This window comes from Strongylocentrotus purpuratus, unplaced genomic scaffold, assembly GCF_000002235.5.
Source record: "Strongylocentrotus purpuratus isolate Spur 01 unplaced genomic scaffold, Spur_5.0 spur5_scaffold_1, whole genome shotgun sequence".
Classification (NCBI taxonomy): Eukaryota; Metazoa; Echinodermata; class Echinoidea; order Camarodonta; family Strongylocentrotidae; genus Strongylocentrotus; species Strongylocentrotus purpuratus.
Window position 1 is genome coordinate 43,304,558 of NW_022145594.1, and position 20,836 is coordinate 43,325,393.

At 36.8% G+C, this 20,836-nt stretch overlaps 1 protein-coding gene across 1 annotated transcript; it reads right to left on the reverse strand.

Annotated features, from left to right (window-relative positions):
• Positions 1-1,071: 1,071 nt before the first annotated feature.
• On the reverse strand, positions 1,072-19,470 carry LOC100891652 (kynurenine/alpha-aminoadipate aminotransferase, mitochondrial). Its single transcript, XM_030978272.1, has 12 exons — positions 19,367-19,470; positions 17,873-17,972; positions 12,784-12,852; positions 12,022-12,151; positions 11,200-11,274; positions 9,832-9,947; positions 9,168-9,327; positions 8,328-8,410; positions 5,628-5,724; positions 4,100-4,226; positions 3,440-3,648; positions 1,072-2,667 (listed from the first exon to the last, which is right to left on the reverse strand). Exons 1-12 carry the CDS (start codon positions 19,431-19,433, stop codon positions 2,596-2,598), a joined length of 1,305 nt encoding a protein of 434 aa, XP_030834132.1. The 5' UTR covers positions 19,434-19,470; the 3' UTR covers positions 1,072-2,595.
• Positions 19,471-20,836: the final 1,366 nt, after the last annotated feature.

The window sequence follows — 20,836 nt, forward strand, 5'->3', positions numbered from 1 at the left end:
TGATTGTAGAGAGACTGAGAGGAAAGAGTAGTAGGCCTAGAGGGATTTAACGAAGGGTGTAGAAATAAGGGAGATATATACTTGGACAAAAATAAACAGCAATATGAGCTAGAGAGAGAGCAAATAGTAAGAGATACCAGCAGAAATTAATGGAAATCGGAAGAAAGAGAGAGAGATGGAGAGAAGCAATATAGCAGAGGTAATGAGAAGGAATGGAAAGGGAGAGGGGGCAGAAATTGGACGGAGCCGTACCAGGACATAAATAAACGGAATAGTGAAGGATTTAGACGAGAAAGAGAGAGGACATTATAATAGGGATACGATTACGACATGATATATATATTATTTAGATAGATAGCTAGATAGATAGACACATGATAACCCGTACACCAAAACATTGTTAAAATTTTCGCCCTCTGGGCTTTGTCAAGTAATGATTTTTTTTTTTTTACTCTGATATTGCTATGCGGATGTCTAAGCTTTAGTTTAAGTTGATATCAGATTTGGCTGTCCGATTCAGCCCGTTATTATGTTAGAGCCGATTTTTCTTGCAACATTGCCCCGAAAATGTGTTTATTTTGGTCCGCCATGTCAGAACAAGTGTCACGCGCGCCGTAATTTATGAACGCGAATCCTTCATGATTCAGCCGCAGACCAAAAAAAACCTACACTGTTTCGGTATATTTTAAGATATTTTGTTTCATCACTTTCGTCAAATAATGAGTGTCCATCCATTGTGAAACTGTGTAAGACAAAACAAAAAAGGCGACTTGTAAGTCATATGGCTGTAATTTTTTTTTAATGAAAATACAACATTATATAAAGCATAAGTAAAATGGATGTAAGTGAGTAATAAGTATTAAACATAGATATGGAATATTATGATAACTCTGAAAAATCTCACAATATAATACAAGATAATATTCCATTTACACTTCCAGTTAGTATGAAGGGGTGACCAAAGTTCGCGGACATTTTAGAACATATTACAAAATGTGATATTCGATCTATGATTTCTCACATTCTACACAACTTTATTTATTTCAATTATTACCAAATGGACGGCAAATATGGAATATGATAATCTCACAATAATATACAAGGTAACATCCCATTTACCATACCGGTTAGTATGATACATTCCATTTATCATTAGTTAAATGTCTTAATAATGCTCAGTCCTCCTTATATTAACGTAAAGAAAAAAACACCTTTTTAACATAATTAAATATAATCCCTTTACTTACATATAAAACTGGAGATACTGATCATCATGTAATACTAGTAATACCTGATTTATTCATTACATTTGAGATTTTTTTCTAAAAAAACACACACACAGATAATATACCACAAATAAATCAAGGCTTCTTTTAAAGTGCAACGGCTTTGACTTATGGTAGTGACAACTCAAGATATTAAGGCTGAATTGTAATTCAGACTTTGTCTATACTAATCTACACATGAAATACAATTGAAAGTACTGATAATGCATTTCAAACTGTTTTCTGTTATCGTTTTAATTTCAAAAAGAATATACGCTTAAAATGTCAGTGCATTGTATTGTTGACGGCCCATGGTAAATAAAGGTCCATGAAAAATGAACTCACAAACATTAAGCCGTATTCATAAAAATGAGTAATTACTAACTATTAAAAGCTTTAAGTAAAACCATAAGCTAGATAAGTAAAATGTGTAACTTAGGTAATTGCTAAAAATCTTATTCATAACCTTTCACTTTGAATATGATAACACATATAAATTGTAGGCTAAATCGGAATATAAGATTTAGAAATATCGACTTTAAAGATTAGTTATCAACCCCGTTATTGAATTAACAAAATATTGGAAACAAATATGTTGGTAATAAATTGAGTAAAAACGGTAATGCGCTTCACCAGACAAAGGGTATGGTATGCCTTAAAAGGTAATAGGTATACGGGGGTAAAGACTACTACTTGCATTATAAAAGTAACATATTTTCATCAATGTACAGAAGTTTGACTTTAAAGTTGAAAATCGAGTACAAAAATTATAAATAGATCTGCTTGGAAAAACACTAGATACTGCTGAATTATCACTTTGGTTAATAAGCATTCAAGCATTTACTAATCTAGAAACATATACTTATTAGAAAGTAGTAACTATACTTCGGCTTAAAAATTTGGAATTGTTTACTTTTTGTTATCATTTATTAAAATCAATCATATTAAAGTGGTATATTTTCAGTCGTAATATGAACTGCTTCCGGAAACGGGATTAGCAGTGACGCCACCAAGACGTCTCCATAGATGCATGAATGTGTTGACCACGCCGTATGGGTCGCGCAAGGAAATACGCGCGCGAGTAGACAAGAAGACGCGATGACTAACGCGGGCGCGCATAGACACCTTTTAAGTTTAGGCCTGCTGAAAGAAGAGATGTATTCCTGCCGTTTGATGTACAATATTCCTTACTAAAGTGTTCAAGAGATGTATACATTAAGATATTAATGGCATGATGTAATGCCTTTTAGCATAAATAAAGCAATGCCCTTCTAGTTCTCATCGGATTGATTGGATTTTCCTAAGTTTAAAAAAAAGAGAGACAAAGAAATTAAATCGAAATCCCGACGTTCTGCTTGAACTTCCCCTCCTCTTTCAGCAGCTCAGCTAGTCTCCGAATACCCTAGGAGGGAGAAAGTAAAAAGACAAAGAAAGATATGATAAAGGAAAGTAAGACATCAATCAATTAGGCTAGATATATAGAACACATAAAAAAATTGTTGTAGTTAAGAAATATCCCTAAACACACTCTTGAGTGCAGAATTAGTTTAATTTAGCTTTATATCATATCAACAACGGCCAAACTCATCCACAGAGTATCATATCACATACTTAGCTTCCAAAAAGGTTTGGATCATTAACTGCAGGCTCTGCAGTGCCCTGTTAAACTGCTGAAGCATTCAAACAATTTGTCTTACCACTACTAATAAGTCACCTCAACGTCATCAAGTGTGATTAAAACAGATTGATGGCGTGACAAAGGAGCTTACTGCGGTTGCTGGGAATCAACCTTAATTGTACCTTATCATCAATAGTGGTGTTGGTTATTTTACCTGACTGCTAAGAAAGCATAAATGCTTGTTAGTTAGCAACCAGACGACCGACGGCTCTAGGTCCTCTCCGAGGGACCTGGTAATGAGGATTAATACCTATTACCAAAGGGCACTAGCGCATCGCCTTGGTTTTGAACCCGGGTCACCGGATTGCGAGACCTCCGCTCTACCAACTGAGCTGAGCTATCGCGCCTCCTGGGACTAACCCACTAGACAACAACACGTAAGAGAGGGACTAGATTACTAGACCACAACACATCTAAGAGAGGGACTAACCCATAGACCACAACACATCTAAGAGAAGGACTGAAATGGTATTGGAACACATGGTGTCTTTCTCACCTCATCCATATTTTCGTCGGAGCAGACAGAGTAACAGGCCCTGATGAATGGTGACGGTTTAGTCTTGTCCGGGTAGAACGCTATACCAGGTACAAACATGACCTCTTTCTCCATAGCCTTCTCGGTGATGAGTTCATAGGAATCCTCAACACCAGTCAGCTCGATCCATATAAACATGCCACCGGTAGGGACATTCCACTTGGCCAGACCTGTTAAAGCAATCATAACAAATACATTTTGAACCCATTCTCAAGAAGTTTTAAATGGTCTGAATGAACCAGATTCACCCGCAACATTCGTATTTCTCTTCAAAACAATTTAATTCTACTAAAAATTTAACTTTCAAATGTACATAATGTAGCTAACAAGGAGTGTCAATTTGTATTAAAAGGAATATAAGCTATGCATTTGAGAACATCTTACCAACTCATGTATTCTAATTAACATGTGTGTTTAGGAAATGTCCAATTCAACAGATGTCATTATTGCAGCAGAAATGAATTCGCAACATGAAGTGATCTTTCCATTACATGTTGAATATTTCTCACCAATTGAAATGAAGCATTAAATACAACATGTGTTCTCTTGTTTTCCTTCGCCTTTCAAAATCATTGAGTTGGTCATTTTAGATGCTCTATTGTGATGTCATACTTGACAGACCTGTTAAGTGTTTGTCCATAGCAGCAAGTAGGACATCTCTTTTGCGTTGGTAGAAGGCAGCTACCTTCTCTGCATGGTTCACGAGTCCATCAATACCCCAGTGGTTGAGCAACTTGTACAAGGTGAGCTGTACAGACAGAAGAGAGAGAGAATACATCTTCAGAATCATAGAGTTTGATAAAAGAATTTCAATAAACCGATCACCAAAAGGGTTATTGTGTGATTGGTTTCTTCAAACGTTTCCTTGTAGCTGTGTATGTTTGGGGTTTCATACTAGTATCCTGTACTAAAGATATCAGCATCGAATACTTCAATAACAAGGTATTGCAAGTCTGAATATGAGTACCATGTGTCACAATTTGGTAACAGAATATTGAGTGCACATGAATAAAGTTCTACAGGCACAAACGTTCACTCCAGGTTAAATAATAGGCCTTAATAGAAGCCAATTTGTTTTGGTTATTTTTAGAAATGTATTTCATGTTTTAAACGAACGGAAATGTTCTTTCATTGCGGTAATTCTCTAAAGTCATTTACAGTAATACTAGTGATGACTGATGCAAACCTGGCACCAGGGGCAAACAATGAAATTGCGGTGCAATTTTTGAATTTCCTCTTGAGCAATGAGCATACAGGCCAGTGATTTTTGATAACTTTGATGTACGAGTGTGCCATTAGTATACCATTCTTCATATCTTCTTCTTTTTACTTTTTTTTTAAACATGTGCTGACAGTGCTTTTTGACATATTTTTTTAATCAGGCACTTATCCACTAAATCAACAACAGCAGTACATTAGAAATAAAATAATACATGACTTTATCCTACATGAATAGTATCAACAAGATGATGTATAAAGCACATATGACTGAGGCACTGAGCATTTTCATAATGTATCCTTAAGTGGACAGTGTAATGTCATCTGAATCTCATAGCACTAAACAATAAGAATACCCTGAATTTTTAATATACTATTTCATATTATCAAAAGTGAAACTAAGTGTTTTTCCAATGTTTCTGACATCAATACCTCCCCAAATTTCCCAAATGTACTTGAACATCTAGCAGCTAATACCTCCTGGCATTTGAATGAATGCCATTTATACTGTGTATAATAAACTGTAATGGTCCATGCTCATAAGAATGTACATTATTCTTGACGCAATCTCTCAGCCATTACATGTATCTAGTTTCAAAATATTAAAGGCCGTCTGTACTAGTTTGACTAGAAGGGATTAGACCACCCAGGGTGGTCACTGACAGGTGGCTATTTCATCAACTCAGCTCTCAATTAACATAAGAAAAAGAGGATCATGGGGGACCAATGGTCACTGATTAGGCATTGTTTTCTATATAGAGGGAGCAAGTAGCTACAAGTAGTACAGTGGGCCTTTAATGAAAGCAAAAACTAAAATCTATAAGCAGCATTGATCTTTATAATATATCATAAAATATCAAGTACATTCATTATAAATAATCGAGAGTTAAGAAATAATAATAATCTGAAAATACTCTTGTTTCTGACTTACTTGGGTGAGTACACTTGTGTGAAGGACAGAAGCCTGCATATGCATGACGATGCGTGTCACCACTGCCTGGGGACCGGTACATACACCAACACGAAGGCTGTCATACCAAAAGGAAAACAACTTTCATTAACATAAATATCATATTACACATGAAATGTATCTTCACAAGATACTGTATGTGGGACATTATTAGTATAAAGAATGTTTCTTTAAACTATTTTAAATAAAGGGAAGCTATGAATGTATTTATATGATTCTAACTGGCTCTTCTTAAAAATTGTGCAGGTGCATTCATGGGTTCCACGAATTTCTTCTTAGTTTCATGTAAAAAAAAAAAACATGAAACATTTGTTTTGACATTTAAATAAAGAGAAATTGTTGACATCAAAAGAGTTGTCGGGCACAAAGTAGGTCCCAAAGTATTGGACTCTCTTTATGGGGACTTCTGGCATGATGACCAAAGGAGTGTTGCAAGTCAAATTTGACCTTTGAGTACTCTTTGTTTTCTTCACATAACAATATGTGGTGCACTGGCGTACCTATGGGGGGGGGCAGGGGGGCAGAGTGCCCCCCCCCCCCCTGACGGGCTCCAGGGGAAAAAAAGAAAAAGGGGAAAAAAAAGAAAAGAAAGGAAAGGAAAGAAAAAGAAAAAAGGAAAAGGGAAGAAAAAAAGGAAAGAAAGAGAAAAAAGGAAAAAAAGGAAAAGGAAAGAAAAAGGAAGAAGACGAGAAAAGGAAGAAAAAGGGAAAAGAAAAGGAAAGGAAAAAAGATGGGGAAATTTAAAAAAAAGACCATGGCCGTACGCACCAAGGGGGGGGGGGGCAGTTGACCCCAGATATTTTGAAAACGTACAGTTTTTTTCCTGAAAATGTAATGTAGGCCTTTACCAAATCCTTCAATTCTACTTTTGAAAATGCAAAAGTACCCTCATGACTAGTTCGGTCGCTCGAACTCCCTTCACTCCTTTTGCTTTTGAGATTCTTCGAAAACTTTTAACGCATCTTTCCCCCTCCCCCACCAGAAAAATATTCTGCATACGGCCCTGAAAAATTAAGACAAATGAAAATAGGAAAATATAAGTGATATAACAAATTCGAAACTCTTCGCTGGCGCGAACTGCTTGCTAGCCTATTTTGTATTAAATGTTTTCACTTGCTCGTCCCCCTGAAAAAAGAAAAGGATTAGCATTGCCTAGAATTGTGCCTGCCCCGACGGGCCCCGACTTGCAACCATGGCAACAATAACACACAATGTATGTACCAAATGTTACTAAAAGAGACTAATTCATTTTTCTCGCTCGCTACATTCGCTCGCGAATAAAATGAATAGACATTGCTTTGGAAACAATTGTGCCCACCTTTGACCTGCAACAATATAATAAAAAATGGAAGAGTTTTTTCGCCCTCTCGCCAAAAAGGAATTGAATTGCGTTGAACGCGATTGCGTCCACCCTGACCTGTACCAATAAAAACAAGTTTATTTATTAATTTCTATTAAAAGAGAATATATTTTCTTTGCTTGCTCGCTATGCTCGCTCGCCAAAATGGAATTGACACCGCTAACGTGCCCGCCCCAACCTGCAACAACCAGTTAATAATTATGTACCAAACGTTATTCAAAAAAGTTTTGGTGTGCTCGTGCTCGCCAAAACGGAATTAACATCACCTTAGACATGATTGTGTAAGCCCTGCCCTGCAACAAAAAAATCTGAAATTTATGAACCAACTATCATTACAAAAATTTTGCTCGCTCGCTACGCTCGCTCACCAAAATAGAATAACACCGCTTTTAATAATCACGTCCCTGACATGGAACAATGAATCCAAGTTTATGTACCATATTTTCCCTATTAAAGAGAAGTGAATTTTTTTTCGCTCGCTCGCTACGCTCGCTCGCCAAAATAGAAATAACACCGCTTTTAATAATCACGTCCCATGACATGGAACAATGAACCCAAGTTTTATGTACCATATTTTCCCTATAAAAGAGAAGTGATTTTTTTTCGCTCGCTAGCTCGTGGAATTATGTGCCCACCACTAACCTGCTACAATATCATTAAAAAGAGAAATGTAGGGGGTTGCCTGCCCGCCAAAATGGGATTGACATTGCCTTAAACACGATTGTGCCCGCCCCCGACCTCCAACAATGAAACAAATTTTATATAGCAATTCATTGAGAGAAAGATGTATTTTCGCTCGCTAGCTAAAATGGGTATAAAATCACCCTAAAAACAATATTGTTCCCGCGCCCTGCATGGGACAATTGAACCAAGTAAGTGGCAATTATTAAAAAAGAAGTGATTTTTTTCTTGCTCGCTACGCTCGTTTGCAAAAAAATGAAATTAACGTCGCTAACAAGTGAATGTTCCCACCCCCAACTTGCAACAATACCAGTTTACATACCAAACGTTACTTAAAGATTTTTTTTTGCTCGCTCGCTCGCCAGAAGTGAAAATTAGCATCGCCTTTTTTTTGTTTGTTTCGGTCGCATGCCCCCCCCCCCTGACGGAGTACCCCAGGTACGCCACTGATGTGGTGCACTTAGCAAGCAGAGAGCTCAAATTAAACAAATTTCAATTGTCCTGTGAAATACTTAAGTGTTAGTATTTCTCGATTATCTGGCTGTCTACAGACTACAGTACTTTTTCATGATTTAGCATTACAAAAAAAAAAATCCCCATATACAATTCTTTCAGCTTACCCTGCAGATATTATTTTGGCAAAAGAATCAAACCTGAGGACCCTTCCATCCTCATCCATGGAAAGAAAACTTGGACTCTTTTCCTGTATAAGAGGAGAATAAGATAATACTATGAGAACTAAAGACTAGAAATCAATATGATATTCAATATCATAATATGTAACTTTTCAGTTACAATTTTTCAATTAACATCATCTAAACAAAAACCAATTTGCTTTGTAAGTTTTTTAAATTTAATTCACTGATATATAGCATTGAAGTATTTTGCTTAAAACTTTACTTATGAAAAGATTATATTGCACTTGCGAGAATTTTAGTGAAAACCCTTGACTAATCATTTCTCCTTCTCCTTCTACTCCTCATCCTCCCTCTTCTCCCCTCCCCCTCCCTTCCTCCTCCTTCCAATTCCTCCCCTCCCTTCACACCCCATCCCCTTTTCCGTTTCTTCCCCCTCCACTTCCCTTCCTCCTCCCTTTTCTCCCCTCCCCCTTCCTTCCTCCTCCTTCCCATTCATCCCCTCCCTTCCTCGTCCCCTTTTCTGCTTCTTCACCCTCCACTGCCCTTCCTCCTCCTCCCTCTTCTCCCCTCCCCTCCCTTTCCCTACCCATCCCCTTTTCTACCTCATCCCTCTCCTCGTCCCTTCCTCCTCCTCTTTACTCCCCTTTACCCCCCTTGTCCTCTTCACCACCACCTCCTCACTAATCCATAATCATCTGCATCAAACTGTTTCCCTAATACCACCACCACCATAATTATCATCATCATTAGATACTAGTCCCTGCTGCCCCTAACTCCCTGTTGTAAAGTAGTGACCAATGGGTTAAGAACAAGCCGTCTCACCTTTCCAAATTGTAGGAAGTAGTAGGCATCATCTTCCAGAATCAGCAGATCATATTTTCTGGCTAGTTCATAGATTCTCATCCTCCTCTCAAGAGTAACACAGCTACCTGTTGGATTATCCCCATTAGGAACAATGTACAGCAGCTTTGGTATATCTGATCTAAGTGACAATAGTGAAGATATTAAAAGATTTGTATGGTCGGAATCATGATGTGCACACCATTACACATATAAAATAAGTGAAGGCATTGGTTCGTTCGTTCGTGTCTCCTTAGATCAAGATTAATGTATCTTGATCTTCGGAGTAGTTGCTACAACCGGCCGTGTCAGACACGTTGCCCCAGGGTGCGAGATAGGACTCTTAAGCGTGCTTAAGGCATTGGTAATAATCATCCACACAAGGAACCTTTGGATTGAATATGACAATATTGACAAGAAAGTGACTTTGGTCTGGGTCATGATGTGCACATTACTATGATTATAATATACATCACTTATGGCGTTAGTAATTAGGACTATCTACACAAAGTACCTTTGGAACAGTCCAGACCTGAGGCAATTGTTGAGGGTTTTTGGACTGTCTCTCTGTCTCTGTCTATCTGTCTGTCTCTCCGTCTCTCTCTCTCTCTCTCCGTATCTCTCTCTCTCTCTCTGTATCTCTTACCCTTCTTTCTTGGCATCCTCTGGATCCCACCTGGAGAGGATCTGTTCTAGGTGGTCTGGATTCAAACCACCATCATCTACGTTAACAGGGATAATGTCTGCCCCGAGTGGCTCCATCTGTAGTCAAACAGAAGACATGTGAAGAATGTCAGAGCTTTCCTCTTCTTTTAATAAAGTAGAGGTTCATTGATTTTAAATATCCATTTAATTTGTATCATTGCACAAGGCAAGGTTAGATCGAACAATGTAATCAAAATCCATTGCTTGGAAACAATTAAAGTAACGATTATTATCAATTTTAAAACGATAAAATGCCACCCCACTTTTGCACTTGAAGAGCTCTCCGAACACTGCCAACATTTGTGACGTACCTCAAGGGACCAAATTGGCATTTATAGCAGACAATTTCCCATTAACAATGCACACATTTTCAGTGCCTGTTTTGTTGTCTTCTCTTCACTTATTTCTCTTACTTCACTAGTGTCATTGTAACTGTTTGATCCGTTGCCTGGGACTGAAACAAGGATTCGTTTAAGAACTATAATGAATTAAACCATCAGCATACTTTTGAACACTTTTCAGATTTTAGCAAATTTAGGCGCGCGTGGATTTTTTTTTTTTATCTTAACGCATATATGTTGTCAATTAAGGTCGGAATAGGCTGAAATTTGGGCTATCCGATCCCTGCGGAAAAAACAGTATTTCTACATTCCACACACATAAATTGATATATGAGAATAATTTCCTTGAGTATAACATTGAACAAATTTGGAACAAAGCTCCATGAATTCATTAGTTATTGTTCTGTAGAATATTTTTCCTTCTCAAAGACATGTTATTATTCAAATTTATTATAAAACAATTCACACTTAAATAATGAATGAACATAAATAACCTAGGACCAAGGTTTTACAGATAAAATAATAAGTTCCTCAAGTAGGGTAAACGAACTAGTATACTCAACAAATAAAATTTGGGACAAATCAGATAGAAATGTAGATTCATTGTTTATGCACACAGAGGCCAGGTTTATTGAGTACTCTCTCAGCGGGAGAGGTTGGATTGCACCTCCCCTGCTCCAGCCATGGAGAGACCAACAATTCTTGGCACATGCATTGGATATCTTCTACTAAGCAAACCGACGAAGTTTTATATCTTAATCTTACACAGTTTTGGAATTATAGCTAGGCCTAATTATAGCCAACCCTCACTCTATCAAATATTTTCCAGATTGTACATTTATGATTTTGTAATGTGTATCAAATGTCCATTTTGGCCTAGCACAGCGTTGTCAAAGTGCAATACCTGCCGGTCCAAATTATAGAAAACTTGCAGAAAAAAAACTTGAAACATAAGATTTAACACTTACCATTGCAATAGCACCAGAATACAATGGTACACCAGCTAGCACCTTATCACCTCTCGATATAAGATCTTCACAAGCCTGAAAGTAAAAAATAACAAGGAAAATACACCGATCGGATTTGGGCCTACTGATTATCTGACAAAACTACATTTCTCTTGTAAATAAACATCTAGTCAATGATGATATGCATTAATTGCATTTGCAAGCTTGATATAATGTTTACATCTTTATTTAAAGTATTTATTTGAAGTAGAAAAGAACTGAACTAAAATGTCTTCTTATATATCCATCATGTACTGTATCCATCATCTATGTATTAATCAGTATGCAAGGCTCTCGCGCAGCTAGCAGTCTCCATGTTTGACCAGCTCAGGGCCCCGTCTTATAAACAGTTGATTTTAATCGCAACTTATTTGTGAATGATATCAATCACAAGACTATGTGATGAGATAGGAGACTGCAAACTTGCGATTGATTAGAGAACTTGCGATTGATTTTGATCAATCGAAACGCTTTATAAGACGGGGCCCTGGGGTACCTTATCAACTTGTTATATAAGCCAGAAGTATATGACATATATAGAGGCTACCGAGTATCAAATTTACAATGGGTACAATTAACCAACCAGGGAAGCCAAAACAGTTTCTAAACAGTTTCCATTGGGGGGGGGGGGGCATTTTACTAATGACCGGTCATTATCCAAATTACGCGTTATATGCTAAATAAATGCCTGGTCGCATGTACGCTTTCAACCAATCATTTGATTAGGATCCACGTCATCATCTTATAAAAACTCTGTTGTGCTGGTTATTTGACACTACATACCATACATAGTCCATGTTGACTCCCTGCTGTAATAACCATTTCAAGTTTACTCCCATCTGTTCTGCTCTGCGTTGGAGGGTTGTGTATTTTGACCTGTAGGGCCATCAGCCAGTCACGTAAATCACCAAACCTGCAAATAGTGTAGTTATTTATTGACCTACTATAGGACTATCAGTTATCATAGGATTGGTACATGTACTTTAATTGTTATAGTTAGCAGTTGTTATACCTGCATAAAGATTGATGATACAAATGAAAGTGATAAAGATGTCAATACTTCTACTACTACAACTACTAATACTACTACTACTACTACTACTACTATTTCTACTACTACTATTACCATACTACTATACTACTACTACTAACTTATACTACAACAAAGAATAATAATACTTGTAATAATAGGACTTCTACGACTACTACAACAACTACTACTAATAATAATAATGCTAATATAGCTACGACGACTACGACTTCTACTTCTACTAAAAATGATAATAGTAATAGTAATAATAACTATAATCACAATTATTCTAAAAACAACGACAATAATAACTTCCCTGATGATCCAAATGCTGGATTCTACTATCCTGTTATTAGCCAGTAATGATTATAGAGCAATTGTATCCACCATACAGTAACAAAGATACAAATGACAAGGTAAACACAACGGAAATTAACGGCAATGGGATATATATATACTAGAATATATCATGGAAAATAATTTCTGACTGAAACATGAAAGGATTTGAACAATACCCTTGTGTGACACCATACTGTTGTGCTGTCTTCATCTCCTCCGGTGTCATTATGAGTTCAGTACCATCTCTGAAACATACACAAGAAATATCACCATTAGGCAGTTAAACAATGAGATAACATGTACTGGTACTTTCTTCCTATTTTAAGCGTTATTTCTTTATTTTTATCTTCCAATTCAGTTTGTATAATTTCATGGGGTGCCAACAAAAAATGGAAGGAAAAATTGCAAATAATATACGGATCAGAGAATGGTGAGAATTCACGATCCATAAAAAAGGTGGGTTTTCAGTACATTACCGGTAGTTAAATGTGGTTTTGAATAGCTTTTTCTTTACACTTTTGACCAAAGATTCACAAAGTTATTTCCATTGTATTGAGTGCCAGCAATAACAGGCTACATCGAATGCATGTAATTAAACTGTAACAGGATTATTTTACCATTAACCTCAAACATACATGTAGCCTGCATACGAGAAGAAAAAAAAAAGAAAAAAACCCCAGAAGGAAAAACCAGTTGCAACTGGTCCAGTTAAACCAGTTAAAGCCAACTGGTAACCCTGGAAATTGAAATTGGCCAGTTGAACCAGACCAGTTGAATTCTAACTGGATCAGTTAGAATTCGACCAGTTGAAATCCAACTGGACCAGTTAGAATTCAACTGGTCAGATTCTAACTGGTCCAGTTGGAATTCAACTGGTCAGATTCTAACTGGTCCAGTTAGAATTCAACTGGCCCATTTCAATTTCCAGGGTTACCAGTTGGATTTAACTGGTCTTACTTGACCAATCAACTACCAATTGAAAACTTAATTAGTAATTAAAGGCATAAGTAGCACTTGTACTAATTAATTTTACCAATTGGTAACAACCCAGTATAACTATATCGTCTGCAATTTCCAATGTAAAGACATTGGTAATAGGTAGACTTGTTAACTAAAAATTTTGAATATACTTGTATTTTATTGAATCTATTTTAGTTCATAGTTAATGTTTTCCCTAATTCATGTTTATTTAAATGTTATTTACACGAAGTAATGAAATGTCCTAATAATTAGGTGATACGTAACGAAGTCAACGTATCACCTTTTGATTTCGTCAAGATTTTTATTATTATTTATTTATTATTATTCTTCCTCGAATTTGTTCGCAGGATATCTCAAGACTGAATAAAGCCATTGTTATGAATCTTTCAATGATGATAGATCTTAGTCTAACTTAGAACTGTGTGACTTTTCAAAGACTCAAAATCATCGTGACGTCATCCAGGCGCCATTTTGTGAAAATCAACTTATGATCATATCTTCATAACGGAAAGTAATTTTTCATTCATATTTATCATGATTAAGATCAATATCCGTCGGGTCAATTTGAGGTCAATAAATGCGCGCAAAAATGCGCGTACGCGTAGGCGCGCGCGTTAATGCGCGCGTAAAATTTTAAATTGCTCAAAATCGTCTTAAATTTTTTTTGCATACGTTTCAGGCCATTATAAGCATTTCATAAAAAATCACGCAAAACACGCATTTTTGCACGTTTTCGTTCGTCACGGCCGAACGAAAAATAATTTCTCCGCAAAAGCTTTTGACCGAATATTCCTCATATTTTTCCGGAAAATTTGATACCATGTTTAGCTCTTTATCACTATTAAAAACGGAATGAGCGTCCGTTCAAGATAACCGTCCGTACGCGCGATTTTTGTAATACATTGCATATATGGGCAAAAACATGCCTATGAAAAGTCCATTGGGATGAATAGGGATTGCCAATTTTTTTTTCATATTTAGATAGAGTATGAGTCGGAGGTATGATTTCATATCTCATTTGGCCATTAAGTACATCTTTACGTCATCATAATGGCCTTGGAAGTCAAAAATACAAAATTGCATATTATGACGTCATTGTATTTATGGAAAATGTAGTGTATTTCTCTCAATATTCATCGATTCTCTTTGAAATGTCGATATGTTGTAGATAAGGCAATTCTCTACAAGATCACTTTTCACTAAGTTTCATTTTAATGAGGTCATCATAGTACAAAATTCAGTTAAAGGCCACATGTCAGAATTTTCGTCATTTGCGTGTTATGTCTATGGAAGGTGAATTTCGTTCACATCATGAATCTACATGGCATTCATCTATGAGCACTATCTATCTTATGTGTGCTCTGTTTTCTCCCAAATTGGGGTATGTTATAGCTGAGACCATGGGCTATAAAAACGGTGCTTTTAGTTTTTTGATCAGATGATGGTATCATGTCACAATTTTCAATTGAAAGTCGAATTTGCAAATTCCGTAGAACTTTGCAGTAATTATGATGTCACGTATGTCCTATTTGTGAAATTTTAACGTTAGCAGTGTCCTAGTATTGAGTTTAATTGATGATGGTTTGATTGAGAATAAAAATAAAAGAACAACAATGCATTGCGGCATAAACGGATGAATTAGGAAATGTTTTACAAATTTAAAATACAATATATTCAAACATTCATATTAAATAACATCGAAATTAAAGAATTGAACCTGAATGAGTAAATTGTTAAAAACAATATTCAACTTCGAAATTTGTATTTCATTTTTGATCTTCCGAAATCATTTGATATAAAAAGGAGATACACAAAGTGAAGAAGAACATGATGATGTAAAGCAAAGAAAGAAAAGAAAAGTTGATGGTAAGATGGTAAGAGGATAGACAGAGGGTATAGTAACACTATCCTAAGGTATCGATATCAATATTCAAGCATTACACATCATACAAATTACAAATGATAGAGGCGAAGTTATTATGCGAATACTTATATGACAAATTGTACACATTTATATTTTCCTCTAGGTAATAGCTACTACAAGAAAAAGGTTATGTTTTATCCAAACTGTAAAAAAAGGGGAATTATTAGAAGAAGTAAAAGTAGAAGAAGAAAGAGGGAAAAGAGAATTGAGAAAAAAGGAGATGGGTGAGATGCCTTGCTGCCTTCCTCTTTATCTCTTGTTTTGTCTCGATCTGCCTCTCTATTTCTGTATAGTCTCCCCCTTTCTCTCTGCATCATCCCAGTGTCTCATTTATTAGTGTATTACATGTATACAAATCAAATCAAAGGAAATTTGAGGCAATTTCAATCGTTTAGCCATTCACTGCCATGCATACTAACAATCATTTCTAGAATTAACATCTTATAGATGTTGGTTTATGGATGGGTAAAATATAAATATCTTACTCATATTTTATATTGAATCAGGACTAAATAAATCACTGTGTTCATGTTTAATTGATAAAAAAAGGGCTTAAAAACTTTATTTGCATGTTATCTCAAGACTTGACAGATGGCACACGGAAGCATTCACATCCTTAGTGCGTTAAAACGTTATTCAAACGGTAGATCTTTCTTTCCAATACGGAACGGTCAATAAGCAGCATGAAACTTAATTAAGATATAGTCCTTATTAGTCATAATCAGCTCTATTGACGTCATTGTTGCGTATTTAGTGCGTCGAAATATCACTTCAATGATTGGTATAAGTATATCTCTGCAATGTTTAGTAATAGCAGGGCACTCTCCCTGGTAATAGTTAACAGTTATCATATATAACGATCCTCAATCGAAAACATGAAGGGGGCGCTGTGCCACTTTCAATCATGGTCATCATTTTAATATCGTCATCATCGTATTCATGAACATAATCGTTTTTTGATTATCGGCAACACTTTCATGACCAGTATTCAAAAGAGCTTATTTATGCTAGAAATATGGAAGGCATTGTTCTCAATTGCATCTCTCTCTCTCTCCTCTCTCTTGCTGTGTTTCCCTTCTCCCCTCATGTTCTGCCCCTCTCCTTTACTTGGTCTGTCTCTGCATCTCTCTCTCACTCTCTATCTCTCTTTCCCTCTCTACACTTTTATCCTCTCCCTCTCTCTCTCTCTCTCTCTCTCTCTTTGTCTTGCCTTGCCTTCTTCTTATTATATTGCTCTGTCTCCCTCTGTTCTACACAGTTGAAACTTGACTAATGGATATACCATAATGGAAGTAGTATTTAATAAAGAAAGATGAAATCGTGAAAATGCGTTCTTCATTATGTTACACACGTATCACCTAATTCGTCAAAGTGACGAATTAAAGTCTAGTTGGCAATTTGTATTTGTAGTATTTTCGAAATGAATTGCACATAACTAAATCAGCAGTAATTAAGTAATATGCTGTAAATCCAGATAAATTGTATTGAAACATAGATATGCACGCACCCCATATCCATTATGCAAATTAGCTGGTGTCAACTGGAAATATGCACACGGACCAGTTAGAATTTGACCAGTTGAATTCTAACTGGTCCAGTTGGAATTCAACTGGTCAAATTCTAACTGGTCCAGTTGGAATTCAACTGGTCAGATTTTTAACTGGTCCAGTTGGAATTCAACTGGTCAAATTCTAACTGGTCCAGTTGGAACTAACAGACCAGTTATCAACTGGAAATATGCCCACAGACCAGTTATTAACTGGTGCAACTGGAAATATGCCATGCACAGACCAGTTATCAACTGGTGCAACTGGAAGTATGCAAACAGACCAGTTATCAACTGGTGTAACTGGTCATTATAAGGACTGGTTCCAGTTAAATGAAATGCAGTCGCACCAAATATCCGCTTGATGTGCATCATGGACCAGTTAGAATCAACTGGAACCAGTTGAATCTAACTGGTTCCAGTTGAATCTAACTGGTTCCAGTTGAAGTTAACTGGAACCAGTTGGAAATTTCAACTGGTGGTAACTGGTTTTTCCTTCTGGGCCACAACATCCTTAATCCTTATATCATTGAAACAAATTTACTCCATTCCAAGCCTATGGAAGTGATTTAAATCACTGAATCTTTTAAAAATGTGGGCGCTATAAATCGCCATCTAAATTTCCATTTAAATCAAGGCCATTCAAATCGCGCCAGCCCTGAATTCAGTAATCAAAGTTTGGTGATTGAGATCAAATCAATTCAGAATCAGATCAAATAAAATAAAATCTAAAACATCCCATCCAATTCAAATCAAATTATGATATACAATCCAATCACATCACATTAAATCGAATTATAAAAATAAAACTAACTTGAGTGTAATGCTTGACTTCTCAAAGGGAAACATGTCCACGTTAGGTATACCTGGTGCAAGCGAGATCAGGGTGGGCGGCCCTGTCAACAGCACTTCAGCTACAAGTAAACAAATGTATAATCATAGGTATCATTAATAAGATGTTTGTCATCAACACGTTCTGTACTTCAACAGAAATCAAGTTTATTCTTGCTTTTATACATGTACCTTTGAAGAAATCAGAGAGGATTGCTATACATTTCATACCAATCTGCCATACTGTTAGATATATTTTTCATGAACATACAAATTATATGGGGTCTTTTTCAACACAAGCTGTATCAATAAAGTTTACTGGTCCCTACTCTCATGCACCTGTAGGTGAAAATATGTAGAAATTACCTTTAGGAAAATTCTCAATGATACATTTATAATTATTGCAATATGTTTTTTTAACAACTGTATGAAACAAACATATTCCGCCACCAGTAACTAAGAAAAATAAAGTTTATGAACTTTTCTGTACAAAGCATTTACATTGACTGAACTTACATGTATATTTGCAATTTAGGAGACTAAGTCCATCCAAGGTTATTGATTTTGTTGTGCTCAAACCATTTCGGACTCTGACCCCAGGATAAAGGAAATTGTATCGGGGCTCTGTTGACAGGTCAATTCTTTTCCCCTATTTTTGTTTTGCACAGTGATTTTATGTGGCAAATTTGTTTTGAAAAGAAAATGATAACAAAGGATCTCTTTTATTTTCTCGTTTGCATTTTTATGAGTTTGAAGATTACTTTGCTGCTAGTCTGTATTCCCCTCACCCCTTTTTTATATCTAAATTCATCCAAGGAGATATATAATTGAATGGGCCAAAAGATTCACCATTTATCTACAAAATGTTTACTTTGAGTAAACGTCCTTAACCAACAACCTCACATCTTTAGTACGTGGGGGAAAAAATCATTACTGAGCTTCTGAAATTCATTCAAAGCTTTGGAGATATCACTACAAAATATATACCACATTAATATCAAAATGAAGTTTCATGTGTATATCGATCCGCTGACAAGTTGTAAAGTCTAGGGAGCTATAATGACATGTATAGTCTATAGCATACCTGTATACATGTGTATGATATATATCATGTTCACGTTCACCGAATAACTAATGTATACGCGTAATCGTTTTTTTTTTTTTTGTTGTTTTAATGGCATTCTCGTGATATAAGCCCCTGCTCATTCACTTTGTGATAGCGGTTCATTCCGGAGCACTCTACTTCCTCTTAGACTTTACACGGAAGTGTGTGTGTGTATACACACTCAATGATCAGTGGCTTATTTCACGAGGAGGTCAACAAAATTTATCCTGGCTCTCCCACTCAATGTTATTAGGGTACGCGTATGGCGGGCGGTGACTTTGTCGCGCGAAAAAGTACCCCTTTACCGGAGATTTTGAGAACACGCATGCGGTCCCTCCGACCCCTGAGTGGGGGGCCGAAAAATTTACTTACTAAGTTGATGAATTGGAGACGGCTTGCGGGACTTAGCGACCTCATTGAAATATCGTTGGTAGTCCATTGTATTTGCTGTCGACGCTGAACGTCGATCGTGTATAGTCCCGCCCTTAATGCTTATGGCGTTCGGTGCTTGCATGCATTATGGTTGAAAAACAAGCGACATATAGTTCGCTGGTAAACAAAGGTATAAAGGTTATATTTGAAATATATTTGACTAAGGTCGTTCCATTATAGCGGCGGCAGTGGCGGATCCAGGTGGGGGGGGGGGGGGGCGGGGGCCCAAGCCTTCTCCCCTGGGAAAATAGGTAAAAATACGTTATTTTTTTTACCTTTGTTTGTAGACGGGCCCCCTCCCTTGGTTCTAAGGGGGTGGGGGGGGGGGGGGGGAGCGATTCAATTTTTTCAGAGGCAAAACAAAATTAAAAATTAATGCTCACTTCCCCCCGGGCCCTCCCCCCCCCCCCCCATTTTTCAAAATGGTACCTCTGCATGTGTGGCCATTCCTTGAACCATAACGCATTGCCTTTCAGAGGAATTTTTCTGTTTTGGACCGGGGGAAAATGCAATGCACTATTGATAATTTATTGTAATTTTTTTTTTTTTTTTTAAATCTTTGAGGGCGGCCCCGTCATGATTCAGTGGCTAAGCAATGGCCTCATTGCAATGGTCCCGGTATCAAAATCGTGTCGATCAGCTATATAGTGCCCTTTTGTGAGGCATTAATCCTCATTACTGTCAGTTATGACTTAAGGACGTATGTCCCCTAGTTGATAAGCATAGCACACACATGCTTTAGCAGTCACACAAAACAAACACTCGCAAATTATTATTCATTTTTTTCCCTTTTTTTTTTATCTGTGGGGGCGGCCCCGTCATGATTCAGTGGCTACAGTCATGATTCAGTGGCTAAGCAATGTCCTCATTGCAATGGCCCCGGTATCAAAATCGTGTCGATCAGCTATATAGTGCCCTTTTGTGAGGCATTAATCCTCATTACTGTCAGTTATGACTAAAGGACGTATGTCCCCTAGTTGATAAGCATAGCACACACATGCTTTAGCAGTCACACAAAACAAACACTCGCAAATTATTATTCAATAAAATCTGAGAATGTATACTATTATGTCGATCTATTAAGAATAAATCATTGTCAAAATCATTCTATAAATTGGGGTAAAAATAATTATTCCACCTTAATGACCAACAGTGTATTATGTGTTCTCAGAGTCAAATCAGGATATAGGTCAAATAATACAAGACCTGTTCCAAGTGATAGACATACTATGCCGTCTTAAACATGTTCATAGTGCATGGTACGGTTCAGAACTTTCACCCTACCCCCTCACCCTTCATTGAAATGCCCCCCCCCCCCCGTCAAAAGCAATTTGTTGATGGGGCAGTATATGTTGCGAAGGACATGATGTGTGTTCAGAAATGACGCAGGCTATCTGTCAATTAATACAT

Excerpts from the sequence above, each read along its gene's own strand:
- LOC100891652 (XM_030978272.1), bottom strand. The coding sequence starts at position 19,433 with ATGGACTACCAACGATATTTCAATGAGGTCGCTAAGTCCCGCAAGCCG. Across the intron at positions 3,649-4,099 it reads TATGGACAAACACTTAACAG|GTCTGGCCAAGTGGAATGTC; the intron begins GTCTGTCAAGTA and ends TTGCTTTAACAG. Across the intron at positions 2,668-3,439 it reads CCGACGAAAATATGGATGAG|GGTATTCGGAGACTAGCTGA; the intron begins GTGAGAAAGACA and ends TCTCCCTCCTAG.